Source organism: Melanaphis sacchari, unplaced genomic scaffold, assembly GCF_002803265.2.
Source record: "Melanaphis sacchari strain LSU unplaced genomic scaffold, SCAv2.0 Contig34_pilon_pilon, whole genome shotgun sequence".
Lineage (NCBI taxonomy): Eukaryota > Metazoa > Arthropoda > Insecta > Hemiptera > Aphididae > Melanaphis > Melanaphis sacchari.
The window spans coordinates 733,518-759,638 of record NW_020271213.1 but is presented as its reverse complement, the minus strand read 5'-3'; the positions used below and the strand labels follow the sequence as shown (position 1 = coordinate 759,638).

General features: G+C 24.0%; 3 protein-coding genes across 3 annotated transcripts; 2 read left to right on the top strand and 1 right to left on the bottom strand.

The window, feature by feature from the left end:
• Nucleotides 1-3,684: 3,684 nt before the first annotated feature.
• Nucleotides 3,685-11,734, bottom strand: LOC112596809 (arginine--tRNA ligase, cytoplasmic). Its single transcript, XM_025342614.1, has 10 exons — nt 11,497-11,734; nt 7,641-7,869; nt 7,170-7,422; nt 6,797-7,110; nt 6,245-6,349; nt 5,903-6,081; nt 5,673-5,841; nt 5,295-5,602; nt 5,083-5,227; nt 3,685-4,034 (listed from the first exon to the last, which is right to left on the bottom strand). Exons 1-10 carry the CDS (start codon nt 11,638-11,640, stop codon nt 3,925-3,927), a joined length of 1,956 nt encoding a protein of 651 aa, XP_025198399.1. The 5' UTR covers nt 11,641-11,734; the 3' UTR covers nt 3,685-3,924.
• LOC112596810 lies at nt 9,589-10,521 on the top strand. Its single transcript, XM_025342615.1, has 2 exons — nt 9,589-10,370; nt 10,440-10,521. The coding sequence occupies exons 1-2, from the start codon at nt 9,605-9,607 to the stop codon at nt 10,454-10,456; spliced, it is 783 nt and encodes a 260-aa protein (XP_025198400.1). The 5' UTR covers nt 9,589-9,604; the 3' UTR covers nt 10,457-10,521.
• Nucleotides 11,735-15,099: 3,365 nt separating the features above from the next.
• Nucleotides 15,100-26,019, top strand: LOC112596767. The gene is made up of 8 exons (XM_025342549.1): nt 15,100-15,181; nt 17,202-17,390; nt 21,553-21,755; nt 22,473-22,617; nt 23,642-23,772; nt 23,836-23,961; nt 25,716-25,781; nt 25,852-26,019. Exons 1-8 carry the CDS (start codon nt 15,100-15,102, stop codon nt 26,017-26,019), a joined length of 1,110 nt encoding a protein of 369 aa, XP_025198334.1.
• The last annotated feature ends 102 nt before the right edge of the window (nt 26,020-26,121 follow it).

Sequence of the window (26,121 nt, the reverse complement as noted above, 5' to 3'; positions counted from 1 at the left end):
GTAATTTTCTATGCATGCAAATTATTTATTTACCATTTTTAATCATAGAAATATTTCTTCAGGTAAGTACAAAACATAACAATAATAACTAATAAGTATCAATCGTTTGAAAGTAATGATGTTCAAACTATTTTTGTCATATTTTAAATTTATCATAAATATTTACCATTTTTGAATATCTTTCAAGAACAAAAATTTACAATAAATCAATAAATATTAAAATATTCTTATTTCGAGCTATTAATTGTTCAAACAACTGAGCTGAGTGTTAAATATCATTTTTTGCCATCCAATTACTTTTTGTACACACATACATTTCTTGTGTTGTATAAAAATATCCTATTAACATTATCTCATTCGACATATTTACATATGAGATTTGAAAAAAAAATAATGTTTATGTATACTTTTTTTAAATTTTATAACAGTATAGTCAGTATACTTAGTTAAAAGTTGATTTTGTTTATTACATTTTTAATTTTTAAGTCTTTTTGATGGAACATTTTTTAAATTTTATATTCTTTTAAGAATGTTTTCCTGAAATTTATGTGTTGTAAATAAAATAAGTGTTCTCTTAAAAAATTAATTAAAATAGTTTGGTTGATAGAAGCGATATAGTGACAGGTGAAATAGTTTAATCTAACAGTAAGTGTTTTGTTTACAAAAATGTTTTATTAAGCTGTGTTTACACAGAGACAACAAAATAGTTTATTTAAAAAAAATTTTATTTGCCCTGATCTATGAAGAGTTTTTTTTACAATTTTGCAATGTGTAAACCAGCATTAAATTTTTATATCTAAGTATTTACTTTAAAGATATATAAATTATAAATATATTACAAATATATGCTGTATTATATTAAATAGATTATATATACATAAATCATATTGTATTGTGTCTTTTAATCTGTTGTTTTGTAATATTGTTCAATAATATATTAAGGTGTTATGTTGCACTTTCTTTTGAAATTGATTAAATACTTAATCAATTTTTAATGTGCATTAGATATAATTGTAGATAATTTAACAAAAATTAAGAATATTAAACTAAATGTTCAAAATGTTGTTACCTGAATTAAGGAGATTAATGTTATATCAAAGTTTTAATTATATTTATATTGTTAAGGCTAATATTTATATAAACAACTTACTGATTCAGATTGATTTAGCTATGCACAATATTTTGAAACAAGTATACCTTGTTTTATCTTCTTAAATAAATAGGTCAATCTAAATTTGATTTGTAATAATAAAATACGATTATATTATTTAGTAGTAGATTACTTATCAATTGTTATCATACTGTGACGCCTATAGTTTCTTAAAAATAGGTTGTTTGAATATTATATTCCCTTTAATCTTTTGATTAGTTATATTAAATAATAAATATTATAATTTAATAATTTATATTTAATATTTTAACCACATAAAATATAGATTTAAAATCGTCAATTGATGTAGATATATTTTGTTTTTATTATGTGTGAATTCAATTTTTGTTGTGACTATTTTATTTGTGAAAATAAATGTTATTATCATTATTTTGAATTGATTTTACAATCCAACAGTAAAAATAATAATTTGGTTTAATAATAGTATACACCTACAATACGTCATTCATACGCTCAAGATTAGTGTGAAAGGTGTTTAAAAAAGTTTTGCTTTTTTAAATATTGATTAAGTAACAAGCTTTGTATTTATAACAATCAAATGTGTACTAATTTGATTTTTGTATATCTAGGAGAGAGAATATGTTGTAATAGTGTTATGTAAATAATGAAACTTGATCTGAGTGTATACCTTTAATGGGATCATCATATGACTAAAGCTGCATTCCAACGACTGGTGTACTTGGCCAATATTTGGTACTGAAGGTTACTTGCCATGCTGTTAGATCGGCATACTTATACAATTATTTGTCGCTGGTGCCGTAACCGAGGATTATCGGTAAGTGTGACACAAGTCAAAGGAACAGCCAAAATAAATGTGGCCCTCACCACTAGTATTTGCTATAACAGCCAACTGTGGGAACAGTGTACTTGGCTACTTGTACAAGTGTTCAATTATTGGCGTATTTGACAAGTACATCAGTTGAAGGAAATGTGCTTAAAAAGTTGCAGCAGTATTTTGTGATCCAATTTCCTTCTACACTAAAGAAGATTGGTATCAAATTTTGAACCAGGTAACAATGTTTAATATTGTTACCTTACTTTGCACATCCAATTCAAAAATATGAAATATAAATAAGTTTCATAAATAATGAAGTATCTAATAAAACATATTTTATGGTAGTATAATTGATCAATAAAATGATATAATATCTTAATAAATAATAGTGGTGGCTATCTATTCAATATAAAGGTGCTCAAACACGCCTTCCTCATTTTGGTGGGTGGGTGGGTACTGGGTAATGGGTAATGGTTGGTAACAATACTATATTATTATATTAATAATAAAATTATATTCTATAGTACCTAAGTATTATAATTTGATACAAAGAAAACATTTTAATTCTACTAATATAGACAGCATGATATCTGTTTATAAAATTTTAAAATATGGCCAGTTAGCTAGTATTTTTCCAGTGTTAAACACAAGCTGTGAACATGACATTGTGATAAATAAGAAAGATATATTACAAAATTTTAAAGAACAAAGTATAGTTTTGGCCAACAATTTATAATTTTATATTTATATAATGTATTATTATTTTATAAAAATATTTTAAATTATAAATGTTAAATTACTTTTATTCTAATAATATATATTACTTTTTTTTCATATGATACATAATATTATATATATATATATATATATATATACACGTTTAAAACATATATTTTCTTTTTAAATTGTTTTATTATTTGAGGACAATGTTGTTGGTTACCTGAGTATTTTAGCGAGCATCTGTTGTATTCTCTAAGATAGCCACTATTGATAAATAATAATTACAAAAGGATAAAACAATTAAATTGTATATTTATTGTCGTACCCGCATGTGTTGTCTCCGTCTTACACACGTACGACATAATATATTTTCATTTACCAGCTTCTACAGTGTGCTTTTAATTTTTATATTAGAGTTATAAGCATTTTAAAATATTTATATTTTTTGTACTCATAACGCACTTAAAAATTAAAAATCGTAAAAAACCAAAGAGAGAACATAGGTAATGTTCTTACTTAAAAAATTTGATAATAGGTCAATTCCCTTTAATATCAAAAATAAAAGAACACTATTGAAACTGATGTGTGTAAGACGGAGACAACACATGCGGGTGCGGCGTCCTCTTGAGGTTAATAGAATATGCAAGTTAAAATTTTTTTTAAGCTACTTCAAAATGTACAGTACAAATCTAGTAAGTAATTGATTTTAAACTATTAAAAGTTTATTTAAATTAAAAACCCTAAATTTTATTTTATCAATTTAGCTAGAAATGTATAAAATATATATTATAAAAATGTATAATTAATTAAATGTAGTTAATGAATAATATGTAATTCAAGGAATGTTCATGCATTAAATATTAAGAGCAAAAATATAACTACTTCAATAACTGATCAAGGTAATAAATGTTAATAACATCACAACAAATATTTTTTAAATGCAATAGTATTTATTTATTTATTTTTAATAATGATTTAATACTAATTGGATTGACATTAGTTAATTTAAACTTTTTTTTTAAATAGTTAAAAATTTACAAGAATTATTATTTTTATTGGTACATAATTTGGATTCATACAATGTTATAATGTACTTTGTAAAAGCCTAGGGATAACCAATACCTTTAAATAATACTTAGATAACATTAGAAATATTCAAATGGAATTTATTTTAACTGTTTTAAAAAAGATAAAGCTAAGTATAAATCAAAATAATGTTAAAATAAAATAGCATTTAGTTTGTGTATAGAAAAATAAACTACATCCTAGATACTGTGTTGATGCCCAATAGAGTTAACCCTGTATTCATGTACTCAGCTGTGATTTTACAGAGCAATATTCTTCCAGTATACACTTTGACAATTTCGCCTGGAAAAAAAATTATGTCAACAATAAGGTTTTTATATAAACTTTTCACATTTATATATTTCAAATACATCGTGGGGAATAAGAGGCAATTAAGTAAACTAACATTTAAAATTTACATGTATTAATGTCATATTCATTATTACAACCGTATAAATTATTTATGTTTATAATAATTCATGGCTGAAAATCTTTTAAAATACATATAAATAATACTACAGACAATTGGCAGTACAAATTAAAGTAAAAAGGCTATTAAGTAATATGCTTTACTATAAATATAACTAACTTAAACATCATATTGAAAATTAACAATTGGAAATTTAAAACATGTAAAAGGTAACATTATTTGTCATCGATATTTAATAATTAATATTTATTTTCAATATTTAAATGTGTTATTAAACAAAATATAATATCTAAGATGTAACTAGGAAATCTTGTTTTATAAAATACATTTTTATGTAATTTGTTCATAACATTTTATGAATTTTATAATTTAATTAAAATAAAATATTAGTTGGTATCAAAGTAAGCATCATAACTTTTAATTATTCTATTAAAAATCAAATATTAATAATTATCCTTGAAATATGGTAATTTATGTTTACTGTGTGTAAAAGATACAACTTGACATTTTTCCGTGTTAAGAATTAAACAATTTTTTTCACTTTACATCAATTTGTTCACATAAAACTACAATAAATTAAAAATTATTACAAGTTTAATTTTTAATATACATTGAGTAATTTAAAAAAATTATCTATCAAATAAATATGAACAACATTAATAGACAGTGTGGGTGCACATATAATTGATTGAAATTGGTTATTAAATAATTTAATATGCCTTGATAATACAATATAAATATATTAATTGTTAATTGATTATAGGAATGTATCAAAAGTTAAGAGAATAAAAACATTTATGAATTGGGATTCGAACTCGCAAGTCTATTTGTCACTTAATTTATATTAAATATGATGTAAATAAAAACCAACATAATTTATGATTGGTAAAATTTGTACATAAAATAAAAATTAAAAATTACCAGTTTGAGGATTTTTTTCAATGCAATAACAATTGTCATAAAACTCGTTAAATGTAGTAGCCACGTCATAAAGATACTCGCATAAATGATGGAGACAAAAATCTTCAGTAATTTTTGACAGTACCTCCGAGAATCGTAATAAGGTCTACAAGAATAAATTTATAATAACATATATTTATCAGTAAAAAAAAAAATGTATCAAAATATATTACCTTGGCTAATTTCCATTCTTTATCATGGTCTAGTGAAATAGGCTCATTTAAATCTTGAGTATGAGTACCCAAATTATTAATAATAGACCTTATTCTTGTAAGTGCGTACAATAAGTAAACAGCTGTATTTCCTTTGTCTTCCAACATTTTATCAAAAGAAAATACATATTCATGACTTCTATTGTGGCATAAATCAGCATACTTAATACAACCATAAGCAACAGCTGTTTCTGCTAGTTTTAATTCCTCATCAGTTAATACTTTGTCACGGCCTTTTTCTACTAATTTATCTCTTGCTCTTTTTATACCTATTTCAGCAAATTATTTTCATCAAAGAATTAAAACTAATAAATAAATTAGCAAATATAAAAATATTACCTTCATCTAAAAGACCAACTAGGCGAACAGTATCACCAGAACGGGTTTTAAACTTTTTCTTATCTTCACCCAACACAACACCAAAACCAACAAAGTCCATACGTACTTTAGATGGATCTAAAATACCAGAGTGAATTGCACATTTTTTTATGGTCTCAAAATGTACACTCTAAAAAAAAAAAAAAAACATTAGATTATAAAAAAAGTATATTTGTTAAAATGATTCAAACCTGTCCAGAATCAGTGACATAAATAATGCGATCAGCCTTTTCTTCTTCAATTCTCTGTTTTAATGCTGCAATATCTGATGTGTCATATGTAAATCCACCATCAGACTTTACTATGGTTAATGGTATTGAGGACTCTGGACTCCACATAATTTTTCTACCATCGTCATTTTCCAAAAATCCTAGTTATATGAAAATTAACAAATTGAATACAGTAATTTTGTGATATAATTGAATTTTATTTCTAGTTGCATAGTATTTAGGTTACTCAAGAAATTTATTATCTAAGGTTTATTTACTTAACCAAGTAAAATATAAAAATAAATTTAAAACTTTAAAAATTACCTTTGCTTTCCAGATCTTTTACTATATTTTCCATTCGACTTTGGTAAAATGATTCTCCTCTTTCAATGATGTTGACATTTAATCTTTCATATATTTTTTGAAATTCTAAAAAAAATTTGCAAGTTAAAAATAAATTGTTACTAGAGTTGCATGCAATCTACTGAAACTGATAAATTATTTTATGTATCATGTCTAATTCAGTTTAAATATATTAAATTAATACTAAATAAACATTAAGACTACATTTTTACAAAGTATTATTTGTAATTTAAAAATATACATAAACCAAAATTGATGTATGCAATTTTTTTTTTTAATAGATATAAAAAAATATAGTTACAGGTTTAAAATTGACATATATTGATGTTAGATCATAATGTTGATTAAATATTTAATACTAATTAATTAACTAAAATAAAAATATTAATTCTTATGCTTAAATAAAAGAATGATTAATGGAGGCAGATTGCATTCAAGTAAGTTTATGATATGTAACATATAACACTGATATCTATACTTTTTAACTATTAAGTATTATAATATAAACACTACCTTTTCTTGATACATCACAAATCAACTTCCAAGCTTGAACATGATCAGGTGACATACTTTGTAATTTTACAACACAATCATATGCCCGCTTTTTGAACTCTAAGTCACTATCAAAAAGTACTTTGGACTGTTTATAAAATTCTTGCAAATCGTTTATAGGAGGAGATACGGTCTTATAATTAGGGAACTTTTCTTGAAGTAGAGCAATTAACATACCAAATTGCGTACCCCAGTCCCCAATATGATTTAATCTTAATACATCATGACCAATAAATTCGAATACACGGCTTAGACTATCACCAATAATTGTTGACCTAAATTTATAAATAAAAGTGAATGGTGCTATCATATTTTAGTAGTTAATTCCACTAACCTTAAATGACCAACATGCATTTCTTTAGCAACATTAGGTGATGAAAAGTCTATTACAACCTTTTCTGGATTAGTTAAAGGCTTTGGTTTCAATTTATTTTCCAGTACACACTGTAAAATATCTCTTAATTTATTACGATTTAACCAAATGTTAATAAATCCTGGTCCAGAAACATCTACTTTTTCAATAATATCGCATTGTCCCAAATTTTCCACTACTTTTTTAGCGACTGCATTAGGTGAGATATTTTCACCTGAAATATATATATTATTTATTTTATTAATAAATTATTCATTAGTAGCAGTAATATTTATCATTTTAAATTCGATATAATATTGTACTTCAATATTTAAAGATTATATAATTGAACAAAATATATACTTGTTCATTTTAAACTATTATCTTGTAAAATAAATTAAGAAGAAAAAAAATAATTAGAATAATTATTGCTATGAATAGTTCAAATATTACCTTTTGCTTTCAACAGTTTACATATTTGCATTGATGCATTGCACTGGTAGTCAGCAAATTTACTACCAGCAGATACTGCAGGTTGATCAATGCCTTCTAAGGTTGGATATGCTTTTTTAATAGCATTTGAAAACAAACTGATTAATATAGAATGTAAATTAATTAAAGAGTGATTTTCAATATTTATTGAATCCATGTTTGATTTCTCGTTTGATTCTTTAGCCACAGCCTATACACATAAAAAAAAAAAAAATTACAAGACATTATAAGGTATTTACTTATATAAGTTAATAGGCTTTAAAATATTAGTCAGTTTTTAATATAATAAAGAAAATTAAATAAATATATTATTTATAGACATAAAATTTAAAATTTAGTGTTTGGTACTGAGCAATTGATTAACTAAGTATAAAAACAAATTATTTGTATAAAAAATACAAGAATATACTTAAACGTTTATAATTTTATACTCTTCTAGTTAAACTTAAAAAGAGAAAATTGTAAGTAAGTATTCTAAAATAAAACAAAAAGATATAAATTATTCTTTTGCAGATTTAAAATTTTTTTATTATAAATTATTTATTTATATAAATATTATTTTATTATAAATTCTGTATTCATACACCTTATATTTTATTTTGCATCCATACAAACTCAAACAAGAGTAAATTTTTAAAAATTTGTAAATACTAATTAGTTTATGTTAATATATCACACTTGTATATGTTGTTTTCTTCTTGCTAACATAGATACAGTATAGTAAAATAGTGTTCACGGTACCAAATTAGTTAAGTAACCTTAAATATTGGAGTGAATTCATTCATAAAACTGAAAGGCTAGAACATTATTTTTTTATTTTTTTTAGTGGAGTTTTTTACAATATTGAAATTTTTAAGTTATGAAAATATTTAAATTATAATACTTTTATATACTCATAATTTGCATTAAAATAAAAATATGACAAGAAAAATCAATAAAAAAAATACAGATAATATTTTTATCTTTAAGTTTGATGATAGGTTAAATCACTAATGACTATAATATTATAGATTATTATACAAAATTGTAACTTTAAAACACAATATTTTGCTATGTGTACATTTGTAAGACAGAAACAACTTATGTGAATGTGGTATTCTTTTAAATTCAATGATATAAATCATTTCAAATATGTGTATTGAGTGTCAATTATATTTTTTACTGTGTATTATGTTATAAGCAGGGCTGTGAATTTCATGCACTTGCATGTTTTTTTTGCTACATTGTATAAGAAAATGGATTTGATCAAAATTTGTTTTGCGTTATTTATAAATTAAATACGAAATCTTATTTTGCATATTTTTGCATATTTAACCGGTAAGGGCATATAAATGCATGATTTCGCGAATTCCTCTTGTTTTTGCTTTTTTCTCATTTGAATAATATGTTTTTCTCATTAATTTGTAAAATTTCTTGAATTTGGACGATACAATTTTACCGTTGTAATTTTATCGCGGTGGTAATAATAACAGGAACATGTGTTAAACCCGGTCTAGAGTGGCATGCAATTGTCTCCTGTTATTATCGCAGGTCTGTGGTCAAAAGTCTAACTTGAAATATCTTTAATCTTAATCTATTATATTATGGTAGACAAACCGACGCGCGATAGTGTTGTCGTCGTCTCGTGAGTGGTAATACGTTGTTTGTAATATTTTCGTTTAAATTTTCTATTAGTTAACACTTAACAAGCATAATTTTAAAATGCCAAAAGAAAAAAAGACGACATCTAGTCGTTTACAAAGTTATGTTACTGAATTTGGAACAGAAATATTTTCAACAGATAACAAAATTTTATTTTGCAAAGTATGTAATACGAAAGTTTCAAGTGAAAAACGTTTTTCTATAACTCAGCATATCGCAGCCGAAAAACATCGTAAATCTGTTAAACGCGCTGAAGAGATACGTTGAAAGTGTTGTACACAAAAATGGTCCATGTAACATGCACAGCACATGGATTAAATAGAGTTGCCGAATATATCCGTATTCAATATCCCAAAGTAGATAAACTGGTTGCTAATGTTAAAAAAGTATTTAAAAAGGCACCATCTCGTATTATAAAATTTAAGACTGATGCGCCTAATATAGCTCTACCCCCCGAACCAATTCTGACACGATGGGGAATATGGATTTCCGCTTCAATATATTATTGTGAAAACTTCCAAATTGTAAAAAATATTGTTGAAAGTTTTGATGAAGATGATGCGCTTTCAATTAGAAATGCTCAAAAATATTTTAAAGCACCACAGATTAAAGGTAACTTAGCATTTATAAAATCAAACTTTGAGTGCCTTCCTACGGCTATAACACGTCTTCAAAAACAAGGCATGGCATTAATAGAAGCGATACAGATTATTGAAGATGTTTCAGCCAAATTCAATAATTTAAAATGCCAGACCGGAATCAAAATTAACGAGAAATTACAGACAGTTCTTACTAAAAATAAAGGGTTTCAAATTGTTTGCAATATTTCAAAAATATTAAACGGAGAAGAAGAAAACGTTGGTTGTTTAGATATACCTGAAAACTTAACAAGTAGTGACATGGGATATTTCAAGTATGCCCCTACCACGTCAGCTGATGTAGAGCGTTCATTTTCTGTGTACAAAAACCTCTTGGCGCCAAATAGGAGATCATTCAAGTTTGAAAATATAAAGAAATCGCTGATTGTACAATGCAATACTTATTTTGCAGGTAAACAAATAAATTGTTTAAATATCTATAAAACAATGTGTTCTATCTATATTTAATGTTTTTTTTCAGGCGTCGAAGAACAATAGAACATTGAAGCATTTATTATTATTATTACAAGTCCATTTTTCAAGTCATTTTATAATTAGTAATTACAATATTTATTTAAATAAAACGTTTTTTCATCCAGTATATGTGAGTATAATTTTTTTTTTCATATTTTGCATATTTTTAAATTTTATAATTTATAGTGCATATTTTAAAGCATATTTCACTTGTTTTTAGTGCATAAATGCATGCATATTCAAGACTTTTTTAGTGCATGAAATTCACAGCCCTGGTTATAAGTAATAATTAATATATATACCTAATATAATTAAACAAAATGTATAACTGTCTTAAAAATTTAAAGAAACTAAAACATGAAAATGTATTTGATTTAGTGCTTGGATTATTGATGTAGGTAGAAATTTATTCTAGTTTAGTTTTTTTAGTCTAGGTAAATCAAAATAAATTATTATACATCAAAAACAACTCATATGTTAAATTGTCTGTATAATAATAATCCTACAACCAAAAATAATTTAACTATACTTATGTTTTAAAATAAAATAAACTATATAAATGTTTATTATTTTTATTAAACGCATACTTTAAAATTGTTAGATATACTTATATAATGATTGAATTAGATATCATGATTATAGATAACAATAATTATTTTTGATTTAAGAAATTAATAGCAATCAGAACACCTCATCTATCTAAATGTTTCTAAGTAAGTAATACGTTACTTAAATAATTACTAAGGTAATAGAGAATACATTTTAAGATATTAAGGGTTTTGTGTAATTAACTAGTATAAAATATAATATACAATTATCATAAGAAAATGCATATTATGATCTATCCAAAATTTAATGTATATATCTATGTTTATCTTTTAGGTAAATTGGTTTAATAGTAGTAAATTTATATATATATTTTAAAACGGAGCCGTCACGAACAGTGACGGATTGTTATCAGACATTTTCGAAACAATAGAGAACTATTTTTTTGTACTAATGTCGTTTTAAAACATTTGTTTATTCTAATAAGTAATAATATTTATTTTGCCAATGATACAAACCTCTTTTAAAAACTTTAACCTATATCTGAGTTTTTGGTTTTGAGATTCCAACGCTAGTCGTTCATTTTCCTTCTCCTCTTTCAAATCCTCCAGTTGTTCAATATCCTTGATTAACTGAGGAATCGTGTCGAGTATAGCATCCATAATTCAATTAATGCTGAAGACCGTCGAGAACAATAAATTAAATAAATGTAAAATCACGTGCGAAAGTAAATAATAATGTGAACGCCGATGATAATGAACTACGAAGCATATGATAAGGAATAATGACATAAACGAACGTTTATCATTATCAGTGTTAACAATATTACTTGTGATATCGAACTAAAAATTAAATAAATTAGCTAAAGTAATTTTCATCAATTAAAAACAAACTTATTACATTATTAAACTCGTAGGTAATTTATTTATGAACCATTCATTGAGATTTAAACATTTAGCTGGTTGTATTTTTTATCATAAAACAATCTATCCAACGTCTAAAAAATAAATTACGAAATATGTTTTCAATGAATATCGTAAATATTTTAAGAAATAAAAGTAAAATGCTTTTAGGAGTAACTTATTAATAAATTATCATTTTTTGACATTTTGATACCTATGTTTCTAGGAAGGTACAGAACTTAAACTTGTTAAATTTATAATAATTTAAATTTTTATCGTTACTAGGATTTAAAATGTAATAAAGGTATCTACAGTATTTCTAAAAGTATTTTTTTCTGTAACTCTACAAAAATCTCAAAAATATCTAAACAACATTTTTCTTATTGACTTGTAAATTCAAATTTTGACTAAATTGATTATTCAAATGAATAATGAGTTTTAATTAGTTTTTTGTTATTCAAAAATATGGGAGACTTGAAACTATTATGTGTATTTATGTATTATTAATGTATTATATTTTACTACATTACTACACACAATGTAATTTTCAAAATATTCAAATTATCTAAAAAAAAATATATTTTTTATTTATACGTTTACAATATATTATGAACCTATTAGCACAGTTTTACGGCATACCTAGCCGCATAGGTAAGTCGATTTTTATTAAGAAGTTAATAGTAATAATAACATAATATACAATAATACTATTGTACATTATTATAATACATCATGTGCCCGATGTTTTTGACTAATTTAATTTAACTTAATATATTACTTTAATATCAATATAAATAATTTATAATAAATTAATAAAATTATTAAGTAATAAGGTTGAACGTCTCCGTCAAAAATTGTTTTTTGTATGCAATGATTTATCATTTAATTCAAATCATCCAATGATACAATGATTATTACTTAATGATGAGATAGCCGGTATACATTTGATACTTTTACAGTGCCTACAAGCTACAATTATTTACATCGGAGTGGTTTGTGGTTACCTACTTGTTCACTTATTTTTCAATTGATGATTTCTATATACAATTCAACTTCCAAATTATCTGTATTTATAATTTATTTTACTCACTAACTTGAAGTTTCCAATAACAGGAAATACATATACAGGTAATAAAGTCATTTGGTTAAATATTTTTTTTTATGTAAGAAAATAATCTGTCACTATAAAATATATATTTTTTTAATGTTGTTATGATGGATTTTAATTATTATGTATGATTCATTTTTATTTTTTGATGTTTCAAGCATCAATTTAAAATTTTAACAATTTAATATTTAAAAAAAAAAACTAAAACTCGCAGATATGCTATAGACTATTATTAGTGGCATGTGCCACAATAGTAAATTCCTTGTATAATTAAATAATAATCAATTTCTTTAACTTGTATTTTTTTTTCTAATTAAATGTAATATTTAACTTAATACATACAATTTGACAATTGACATCATGAAAGGAATTAATTATGCAATGCAACCAGGAGAGTTTTAAAATTATTTAGTTATCGAAAATGTATACGATTCTTAAATTTTATAGCTAAGGCTTGAACATTTATTACATATTTACATAGTTTCTTATTAGTTCTTTCTGAAACTTTATAAAATTTTAAAATAATTTCTAAGTACAATTTTCTTATAAATAATATTTAAAATTAATAAAATTCAAATATCGTCAAATTTGATATTTAAATGGAGAATAACGAATGTAACACTGTTAAGTTTTATGTAATCATATAAAATAAGATAACGATAACATATTTGTTACACCTTATAAACTGTACATTGAAAATAAATAGGATATAATATGTCCTATGGTTTTAGTACAATAATACTTAGTAGTTATTACAAATGCTATTATATGAAGGTAACATTTTTTTTCATTTATTATTATATATTATTACATAGTGATTATATGATCATAATAATATTAATATATTGTCCATATTAAAAAAAAAAATTCATTAACTTAATTTATTTATATGACATGTGTTTATAGTTTGTAAAGGTGAAGTATTTAAACAGTTTTTACTTGTTCTATGAAGTGAGTTTGGAAGTAAGTATTTTAACGTGCACTGTTTTTTTTTAAATTTTAATAATAATAGGTAATACATATTTTTCTTCAGTTTCATTAAGATTTGGTAGTAGTTTTTTTTATTCTAACAGTTATTTTTAAAGTTTATAAACAATATACTTATTCATTTTAAAACATTATAAGATTCAAGATATCGTTTATCCAAAAAATAAAATCTAAATTTAAGTTAAATTGTTTAACTTCATCTTAAAACATTAGGCAACAAAAATTCTCAAATTGTTAATTAAACGTCACATATTTTTTATTCTTTATTTAAAAAGTAAAATCGAAATGCACAGTAAAGTTACTTCTAGCTCAGATAATTTTTTGTTTTGTTTTAAAATTATATATACCTATATATATATATAATATTAAAATTATACTAAATTCTTAACCTCGCCAACATAATTTTATTTAAACATATGATTATGTTACGTATTGAAAAATAAAATAAATCCAACATGGAAATTGGTAAGGCAATAAATCCATTCTCAGTGTTGAGGAAAAAAAAGTGTGGTCTGACCTATGTTAGAAACATTGTACGATATTGAACAAAATTCATGGCAGTTGTGTTAATATGTTCGTGTAACCGAACTGGCGCGGCGGCTTATGTATCGTGTATAATTTATATAATATTAAATATATAAACAGATGAACTAAAAACTCGTAAATAACGCACATTAATTAAAAAATAAAACTATATAAATAGAATGATGATAATGTGTATGTTAACAGCTATTTTTATCGTACATTTTGTTGTTGTAGCATTAATAAGTTTTGGTTGTTTTTAGTTATAAATATCCTATAAATAGTTATTAATTATTACCTATATAACATAAATTGAAAAAACATATCTGTACACGCAATATATATACTCACTTAATAAATTTTGTTAATACACAGTTGATATTCGTTGTGCAAATAGTTTTTATGTAAATATTTAAAACAATAAATCAATACAACTTAAATTATTTTATTAAAAACACACTGTTTTTAGAATAGTTAAAATAAATTAACTCATAATTTTATTAAAACTTTTTATATCGCTTACTTGAATAAAAATTAATAACTCCGACGGTATGTGTGAATAAAGTATTAGATTTGCATAATAATACACAACATCTATAAAAATGTACTTTTACAATGTTTTACTTTTAATTAGTAACATTCTCATGTTAACAGTACACGCACAACCTCAAGATCCAAAAGGTGGTGAGCTTTATGTTTAAATATATTATAATTACCGAAAAAAAAACATGATTAAAATTTATACACAAATGTGATTTTATAACTACCTATTCAATTTTACACGTACATTAGTATTCGTTATTTGGTGTAGAATTTCATAAGTTTTAGTAATTTTCTTAATATTTTATTTTCACATATATAGTCACATTAATTGTTAATAATTGCTATAAGAACCATTAATGTGAAATCTTTTATTAAATTTTTAAATTTTTTGATCAATATGTTTATTTACAACTAGTTTAAAATTTATAAAAATACTTTTGAAATTTGATTGTGTTTAATAAATTATAATTTAAGCGATAGAAGAATGTTTCAAGTTTCTACAGTTTATATATTATGTCTTATAAACAATTAAAAAAATAGTTTAAGGATATTATATGATAATTTCGTTTTAATTGATAAGATTATTCTATGCTATCAGAATTTGAACTTCAACTGCATATACAAAATGTATAAATAGCTTAAAGTATAACATTTTTTTAAATTCATGTAAAAAAAGATTATGAGGATCTCGTAGGTATTCCAATTTCAAGACTTTGCCACTAAAAAGAAAAATTCTTGAATTTTTAATTACAAAATAACTTGTTAATTTTCATGTTTTTTACGACTTAAGTAAATATTTAAACTTTAAATGATAATATAAAAATAGTTACAACTAACGTTTTCGATATTTTTTAATTACTGTAGAGTGTAAGTATGTTTTAAAATAATTATTTACGTACAAAAATGTTAAAATAAATAGAATTATACAGCTATTTATTTTTGAATTATTCCTTTAATTTTGTATTTTCTGTTTCAAAAGTTACTTTTGACTTTTTATTTTCCTTTCACAAAAAATAAAACATAATGCGTATAATATATTTTAATATGTTGGGTTAATATTATATACTTATTGTTTATCAATATATGTATTATGTACCTATTATTGATATGCACGAAAAAATATTTTTCCAATTTTTTAATTTGTTAATTTATTAAATGTTTAAACCTTCAAAGCTATACACACACACACACACATATAATACATATATTATTGTTACTTTCTTCAGTAAAAAAATGGTCTGGAAAAAAATTGGCTTGCTTAAATGCTCTATTAAAAAACTCAAATTGAGTCACTTCGCCACCGAATTATTTATGCTGTTGTTACATATTCAACCAGTTAACCTGTTTAATAAATGTACCAATAGCTATTTCTAATTCATTGCTACTGCCTACCAGATTTCCCAACTGTTAGATACTCGGATTCTCCTGCGAAACGATTTACACAGACATCGATTTTTGATGAAGTCAAATTGCACTCGTTCCAATTTTCCGATCCGATTATTACCTATACGGTTACATACAACTTATTTACTAACAAATATAATAAGTTATTTTTTTTTTTTTAACTAATAAATGTTTTCTATTTAAATACTATAAAGTTACAATATTTTAAAATAATTATATAAAATATTTAGATATCTTCGGTAATTTTGAAATTTATCGTTTTGTGTAATATTTATTGATCGGATCGAATATAATAATTCGAACATTTTGGTTTAGGTTAAGGATTATTTCCTTGAATTGAACTATATTAAAACCATAATTCACAGATCATCATGTTTTATACTTATTTATTTTTATCCGGATGAAGTCTATAGTATTAAAATTTTTAATATGTTTTATATTATATTCAATGAATATTGTTCGTACTTAAAAATCTCTGTCTGTGGATTTTAGGTATTGAAATTTGAAATCAATTACATAACTTATACTGTTCTTGCCTAGTACGTATAGGAATTTTTTGAGAAACAAAAATAACTCAAAAATAAATTAGCTAATAAAATAAAATATGATAGTGTATACTTGGTTGTAATAACATTTTAGTTTGCTGACTTATTAAGGTTACCTATGCTTAATTATATTTCAGACAATGCATTATTATGTTAAAAACCAACGAAAAAAAAATATGACTATATGAGTTTACCTATTATTTTATGTTTAGGCGTTGGCATATCGGCATGCTGTTTTGATGGTGGTCGTGCTAAGAGATGTAGTTTATCGGATGTTCAAATTTCAAAAACACCAGAGACTTGCACAGCTATATTTTACGATGGGGTTTATGTGGATTTAAAATATCATGTTTATGTACTCGACGAACCTGGCCAAATCATCGAAGATGATAAAACGTTAGGTAGTATTACTAAAAATAGAATACATATAACATATTAAACAAATTTTGATAATTATGATGTGTAAAATGTATAAGAAATTATTCAACTTAATTTTTGGGACTGATTTTAAGAAAACTTGTTAATGTATCACAGATAAATGAAGATTAAGTTATTTTCAAATAATTTGTAGTTGTATAATAATAATATGAAATGTACCTACTTAGCAGTGACAGAATTAAGGTTTGCGAGATCTTGGTCAAAGTATACTACAAATTATTAAATGATTATTTTTAAATACTTTCTTGTACCTAGGTACATTAAACATTTATTATATATTTTCACGCATATAACAAACATTTTTGTGGTAAAAATATTTCCGTGAATTCTTAACTTTGATAGATTATTATTTATTATTAGTAAGTGTAGGTTTTACAAGACTAAGAAATATAAATAAAAAAAATATAAGTGATTAGCTGCGAATCCTTCATTAAAGTACGAGGCTCTAGAAGAAAGATCCTGCTCACCTCGTCACCGTCATGACGGCTCTAGTATTTAGTATATAGCCTGTTGGTGCGAATAAAGCTCAATAATGTAACAACTCAGCTGTTTCAAACAAGATGAGGGCAAAGCTAATGAAATATATAGGTACCCTAAATAAATTTTATAAAATAAAATAAACTATAATTAATTTATAACTAATGAGTAATAACTAATAACGGTTTAAAAAATAATGTATTCAAAGAAATCAAAAATTAAACAATAGTGTTATTTTTAATATAAAGTAGTGAATTATTTTCAATAAAAATTGTTATTTAACTTAGATTAAAAATTGTTTTTCAACTTTTATAGTTTCTCTAGAAAATGTAATTTAAATAGAATATTGGCTTATATATATATATATGTTACGGGCAAAAGCCGAAATCGGGCAAACCTCAGAAATGCCCGGGCAAAACGCGAATTGCCCACAATCCTTGGGCAAAATGTCATATTTCGGCTTTTGACCGAGCAAACCTAGTTATGACCATCATCATTTGGGCAAAACCGCCAAAACCGTATACTGACTTTCATCGTAAGGACAAAACCGTAGAGTTTTAATTACGTTCGCTAATATTATAAACAAATTTAATAATTATAAAATAAGTATTATTGTACAAATATAATTAAATAAACTTAATTAATATATTTAAACCTCACTTGAGTCAAACTGTAGCGTTTTAAATTGTGTGTAGTTCTAATATGTGTAACAACAAATAAGCAAAAATATTATTTTTTTATTATTATATTCAATTATATCTGTACAATATTTTTTATTAATTATTTATTTTAACATTATAGAGAACCTAATATTATTACATGTTTATTTTTATGCGAGTACTTAATATCATTATATTTTTATTATTATTTAAGTGTATTTAATTATATCTGTACAATATTTTATGATTATTATTGTTTTGTATTTAATATTAGTGGTTATTTAAAACGCTACAGTGACTCAAGTGAGGTTTAAATATATTAATTTTATATATTTGTACAATAATACTTATTTTATAATTATTAAATTTGTTTATAATATTAGCGAACGTATTTAAAAATCTACGGTTTTGTCCTTACGATGAAAGTCAGTATACGGTTTTGGCGGTTTTGCCCAAATGATGTTGGTCATAACTAGGTTTGCCCGGTCAAAAGCCGAAATATGACATTTTGCCCAAGGATTGTGGGCAATTCGCGTTTTGCCCGGGCATTTCTGAGGTTTGCCCGATTTCGGCTTTTGCCCGTAACATATATATATATAAAAAAGGCCAAACCGATATTGTTCCATTGTTATTTAGACTATGGTAATATAATACATAGACATTTCACTTCAATTATGAAAAAGAGCACTCAGTTGTACACTTTTTATTTAAGTTAAAATAATTCGGAGGCAAATGTAGACATTGGGAAAGTCAAGAATTTTATTTTTTTGTACATCGATGTACATATGCTATAGTCTAGTGTTTCTTATTTTTCTAATTCTACGATCATCCTTGAAGATTTTTAAAAATATTACGTCTCCCCCTTTTATAGTTTAAAATTTGATGACGTATTATTTCTTTTAGTTATTATCAAAAACAGTAAAACGATAAAATAGGACGCCATAAAATTAACACCAGACAACGGGCTGCATTTAAATTTCATTTGAATATTATTACTATTATTATTATATGCGAATAGGCAAATAGTTTAATCATCATAATTATATTGTTATCAACTCGCAATAATGGTCCAAAATAATAAAATAATAACTATTTATTAAAAATGTACTCATTTTAAATTCTACTTTACTAAATGTTTACCTTGAAAAATATTTAATGAAGTAAAAAATACAATATTGAAATAGTCTAATAAAAAAATCCCAGAGTTTGATTTGATAACGGCTAATTCAGTTAATTGTCTGTCAAACAAGACCATTATACTTTTAACTTATATTTTCAATACTACTTTAAGACTTTCCATTCTTTAGAATTTTCCACAAATAATAATGTTTGCTAAGCTGGATAAATCTCCAGACATAACATCTTCTAAATTTATGAGTAACTTATCATACTTTTCAAAACTTTTTGAAACATTCGTTCTCAAGTATATTTCTTCATACTTAATATCAAACAATATACTCTCATCTTCTCAATTTGGCTTTAGAGTCAAGCACATTACGATACATAAAGTAGATAGAGTAGTTGATGCATTCTCTACTTCATTTAAAAACAAATTTTGTTGTACTTGTCTTTTTAGACATCTCCCAGGATTTTAACAGAATTTGGCTCAAAGAGATTTTGTTTAAATTCCATAAATTCCTCCTTTCTACTCATTACTACTCTATTACTATTCATGTAATATGTCATATATTATAGATCAACATTTCCAAATATGTCACGGTTTCCCCACTTCAAATATAGCCATAATTAATGGAAGAGTTCTTCAATTAGGTATTCTTTCACCTGTATTGTTTAATATCTATGTCGGATTGGGAAGAAATAATTTACCGGGCTGTTCATCGAGACCAGCCCAAGTTCCTAAACAATTTTTTTCCAAATTTATACAAATTTTATTAGTATACGTATAACAATAATTAATTAACTGAATCGAATACTTTAAATAAAAACACTATACTCTTTTCCTCTAATTTGAAATCAAACACTTAAACACTTGGTATTATAATTACGAACAACGCCAATAAAATTATAATAGTTTTTTATTATTATTAAACAATAGATATTGTACGAGGTTAAAAAATAAATATAAATATTATGTCACATAATTTTCAAATGAGTAAATATTTCAATAAAATACTTTTATTAGCAGATTAGTTAATAATTCGATGACGTCTTCATTTTTTATGTTTTGCAAAATGTCTATTTCAATATTCATTAATAAAAATATATCCATTTTTTCTTGCAATAAAAAAAATTTCTGAATCTATTTAGTATACACTTTGACTTTGTAAACGATGTTTCACAGCGTATTTGCGTGCAAGACAGTGTTAAGATAAACTTATACGCTAAAAATAAATTTGAATATGCTATAGAATGTAACTTGTAGATTTGTAAAACTTTAAAATAACATACAATACAATATTTACATTAAATTATGTTTTTATCAGTTTTTTCCTCATTGTCCTCATTATTATCGTCATACTATAATAATTTTTCCTAGTCATAATTATCAACAAGTTAATTCGTTTTAGAACATTTAGATGCAAAATCTTTAAATTTTTCTGTAAATGTTCTTACAGTTAAGCTAGGATCAAATTTGTTTAAAATACTTATTAGTTTAGTAAATATTTTTGGTATATCGATATGGCTTAAATTTAGAGTTGTAACAAAATTTGAAGGATCTAAAATTAAAACACAAGAAAATATCTCATGTTCTGAAAATTTTCATAAAATTATTTTGGTTTAATGTGTGAAAGTATCAAAAAATTAATTTAGTTTAACATTTGTGGTGCCCCTCTTCTGGTTGGTACCATTATTATGTGCTTGTTTTACCTGATGGTTAATCCAGTCTTAAAAGACTATTGATGTATAGTCTATAGCCATTTGGTTTAATACTCTGGATAATAGAATTAAAAAAAAAAAATTATTACTTAATATTAAATATTTTGATGTAAAATATATTCAATATTCATGTGTTTTATAATTTATATAGTAAATTTAGACAAAATATTGAAGAGTTCTAAGCGTGTATTTTTATACTACGGTTATATGACTATACAAGAATGGACTAAAATACTTGCTTGTGAGTCTTGCAATGGAGGAACCAACTCGTTAGATGAAATGAAAGGCTTAAAAGCTTTTTTAGATGAACATCCAGGGATCGCTGGTCTTATTATTTCAGGTTTAGAGTATGATGTAAGAATCTATTTACTTTTGATTTTTAAACAAATAAAAGCAATGTTCTAATTTTTCCTGTAAGATATTCAAGTTGTGATATATTATATCTAATTAAATTTTAATTATATTTAGCTAAATAATTCTATAATCAAATTTATCTTAAAATTCTCACAGATTCTTCACATAATGAATACAATTGTTCATACATATACTTAATACTATTATTTATAAATAAGTTAAATTTGAATAGAATTCTATGTAAAAAGGTATGGCTAAAGAAGTATTTTTAAATTTTATTGTTCGAAATTATTATAATAAGTATACTTAATTTCAGTTTAAACTTCTTGATGTTAATTGAATCAACAAAATTATATTTTCATCATTATTCAATGATATTACAATGGCTAAAGGATTATAAATTTATAATATAATATAATCGAAATGCATGGGCTAACTTATTTATTAATAAATATTTATAGGTACACTAAAAATTTAGTAAAGAACAATGTAGGACACTTATATAATGATACATTTTTATGATTTTAATCGTTTATACCTGTACTTAACCAATTAGAATTTTCATCCAATTTTTAACTTTGTGAATGTTTTATTTTTTAAACTCTATATTTCTAATTTAATAATCAGAAGCAGAACACATGTCCAAGTTATCTATATTTATAATATTACAAAAAAATATTTAACGAATATTTTTTATAATTGATTTCGTTTATTTAGTATGATTCCCCTGAATTTCCGGGATTTTCTGAAAATTTAAAAACATATCTCGAGGTGATGAAAAAAAGTTTTCCCGATTTAATTATTGGTCTTGTTTTCACGGGAGGATTTCCAATTGATCAGTATACCAATCCAATGATACCTTGTAAGTATCTGTATATATTTATATATTTATAATAATTAAAAAATTATAAATATAAAAGCTTAAGTCTTAAATTTTTACAGAAACAGAGTATATCTTTTTTCGTTATATTCATAAATATTGTTTTTCATATTGATCGATAAAATAGTATTTTAATAAAATGAAAATATATATTTCTCAATTTTTCATGGGATATTATTTTATGATTGTTCTAAATTTTTAAGCACGTAGTTTTGACAATAAAATTAACTTAATTTTGAATGTCAATGATTAAATTGATGTCTGTATCATTTTGAAAAATTAGGTTTTATCATTAGTTTTGGTACTCTAATTTATTAACAATAACTTTCTTAGGTTAGTTTATTAATTAATAGTTTTATTTTAAATATTTTTGAATTTTAAATTAAATAACAAGCTTGACTATACACTTAAATTTAAACAAATTATACATGAAAATCTGAATGTTCAATCAGTATACTAATTTAATTGATAAATAATACAACTCTTTATCACATCCCTACGCAAATGTCTTAGCAATAGCTCAAAAATTTATACTAATAACGTAATAACACCATGCTTAAACCATTTACTAAAAATAGAAGATTTCTAATTATACACATGTATTATATTACCTTGATATACATATAATCCATGCTAATTTCAATGATTTTCCAAAATTAATGATAATCAAGCCTCAAAATTTTTTTAAAAAAATATGCACTACCATTTAGTTCATTAAAAAATAGCTGTAAATATACAAAAATAAGGTTATTGGTAATTTAGTTTTCTTCTTAAGGGATGTTTAATTATCATGAAAAAATAGCACATAAAAAATAAAGAGATGCTTCACATTATTAATAACAAGTTTATCAATTGATCAATTGTTAAAAAAGAACCCATAGTCCACGTGTACAACGACAAAAAGTACAATTTATATTATAATAATATAATGTATTGTATAAAAATATTAGTTTAATGATTCTTTTTTAATTACAAATTTAATTTCTGTTTTAAATATTTTAAAAAGGGTTGGATATCAATGTAATAGATTCGGCTGTAGATTTTTACGTTATTTCTTTTATGTGCTTTAACGATTGCACCGAGGACTTTAGAGGAGGAATAGCTCCAATGACTGCATCAAATACAAATTATACGATGGTATTGAAACATTATTATCTAGAAATCGCAGAATTGTACCTAATAATCAATAATTTTTTCTAGGACAAATTAAAAGACGTCTTAAAGCAGGCATCTATTCCGAAAGAAAAAACACATTTTAAATTTAGAATTAGTCCAACATCTGATCCCAATGATTCACTAACGAATTGTGATTTAACCACGGAGCAGGTATACAAATTTAATATGAACTGATAAATAATTTATTATTAATTAAGTTATTGATATGGTCATGTGCTATGCCTAATCGATCACAGCTACGGAGTATGATATAATTTATGTTCCTTTGCCTACAAAATAAAATCACGACTTATCAGCTCAATTAAAATACCGAGAAAAATAAAAAATAAAATGTTAATTAACTATTTTTTCTGTTTATTTTGGTGCTTAGATGTGACAAATTTTAAGCTATTATTATTTTTATTTGAATTAATGAATGAATGTTTTCAAAAATAAAAATGTATCTTTGAATATTAAGAGGACTTCTGGATGTGTTATATTTTTTATTAACGTCTAGCATGTCATAATTTATTTATGTTCATCAGTTCCCATTCTATGTTGGCTTAAATGCCTTAAATATTAGAGTAAATTAACCTATTATCAAATGTATTAAAAATAAGAATATCTGTGTTTTCTTCTTGTTGGATTTTTACGATATATTTTTTTTTAGGAAGTTATGAATAAATAAAATATTAATATTTAAAAATACTCATAACTCGCTTAAAAATTAAAATATTGTAAAAACCAACGATAAAGCTCAGAATATGATGTCGTTACCCTTAAATTTGATACTAGGTTAATTTAATTTAATAAAGAGGACGCCATACCTGCATGTGTTGTCTCTGTCTGTCTTACTAACGTAGACAATTTGCGCTCAACAGAATCCATTTTATGTTGTTAGTATTGATATTAGAGTCAAATAAATTATCATCAAACTTAAAGGCAAAAATATTGTTTAGAGCACCATAAAGGTTTTTATTGATATTTTAATTTTAAAGTGAATCATGAATATTTTAGAGTCTATCATGAATATTTTAGAGTCTTAGTATTGTACATAGTTATAACTCAGTTTAAAATTAAAGTATCAATAAAAGTCTATAATTAATGGCCTTGATAATATTCTTGCCTTTAAATTTTATTGAAGGTGATTTGACTCTAATATTTAAGTTACCTAACAGCATAAAATTTGCTATATTGTACGTTAGTAAGACGAAGATCAAATGCGAGTACGGTGTTCTCTTTAGCTAAAAATATAAAATCGGAATTACTGAACACAAATCTACTGTTTTTTTTTTTAAATGTTTACGACGAAAAAAACATTTGTAAATATGATATAATATAGCAGGAATGGTCAAACTGTAGCTGCCGTTATAGACTCACACAGCTCGCATCTTATCGTAAGATATAAAACATTTTAATGGAAAAAATTTTTTTCAACATGAATTTATGTATTTGAAGAAGTATAATATTTTATTAAATTACAATTTATAGAAAAAATTTACAAAAAAATATAGTATTTTTAATATAATATTTAAACATGTATTTATTTTATTTTTAATTATTAATTATTAATTAATATCTTATATTGTTTCGTATTCTGCACATTTTATTACATTTAATATCTTATCTTATTTACGATTATCACATATATATATATTTATATGATCTTTTTTATTCATTTCGGCTTTTCCATATTTATTAATATATTGAGTGGCTCTGGAGTCTTTTCTCGATGGCCAACACTGTAATATAGGAATGATTGTTGTACTGTTAGATTTAAGAATTATTTTGTCTTATTAAATGGGCATTAATTTATCAGTTTGAAAAAAAAAGAAATATAATAAATAACTAGTTGAATTATCTAAAAATCTTTATTGATTATACGAAATATTAATTAATTTTATAAACCAACATTTTTTTTATAGATTTGTTTGCGTCCACAAGAAACGTGTACTTGGTGTGTAGATTCTCAAACATCATTTAATGAAAAGGTAATATTTTTTAGCGAATACAATTTTATATACAGTAAATAATAATATTTTTAATAATTTAACGTTTTAGGGTAAATTTTCCAAAGAATACGGAGCAGGATTTGTAGCTTCTTTATTAGATTTCAATGACCCCGATAATTGCTGTAATTGTGAAAAACCATACCCTGGGTTCAATGCTCTTTTAGATGGATTTAATGGCGTTACCACAAAACCTTGTGCTTTATTAAACAGAAATTAGAAAATTTATAATATTAACAAGCTTTAGACTAAATCCATAGCTAAATGTTGTTTAATTAGTACATTATTTAGGAACTCACATGGCCATAAATAATGTATGATT

What these genes read in the sequence shown, in the direction of transcription:
- LOC112596810 (XM_025342615.1), top strand. Translation starts at nt 9,605, where the DNA reads ATGGTCCATGTAACATGCACAGCACATGGATTAAATAGAGTTGCCGAA.
- LOC112596809 (XM_025342614.1), bottom strand. Translation starts at nt 11,640, where the DNA reads ATGGATGCTATACTCGACACGATTCCTCAGTTAATCAAGGATATTGAA. An exon ending in ATGCATGTTGGTCATTTAAG is followed by an intron (nt 7,111 to 7,169) that starts GTTAGTGGAATT and finishes TTATAAATTTAG; the next exon opens with GTCAACAATTATTGGTGATA. An exon ending in AGTTGGTCTTTTAGATGAAG is followed by an intron (nt 5,603 to 5,672) that starts GTAATATTTTTA and finishes TTGCTGAAATAG; the next exon opens with GTATAAAAAGAGCAAGAGAT.
- LOC112596767 (XM_025342549.1), top strand. Translation starts at nt 15,100, where the DNA reads ATGTACTTTTACAATGTTTTACTTTTAATTAGTAACATTCTCATGTTA. An exon ending in TACCAATCCAATGATACCTT is followed by an intron (nt 22,618 to 23,641) that starts GTAAGTATCTGT and finishes TATTTTAAAAAG; the next exon opens with GGTTGGATATCAATGTAATA. An exon ending in AAACATCATTTAATGAAAAG is followed by an intron (nt 25,782 to 25,851) that starts GTAATATTTTTT and finishes TTAACGTTTTAG; the next exon opens with GGTAAATTTTCCAAAGAATA.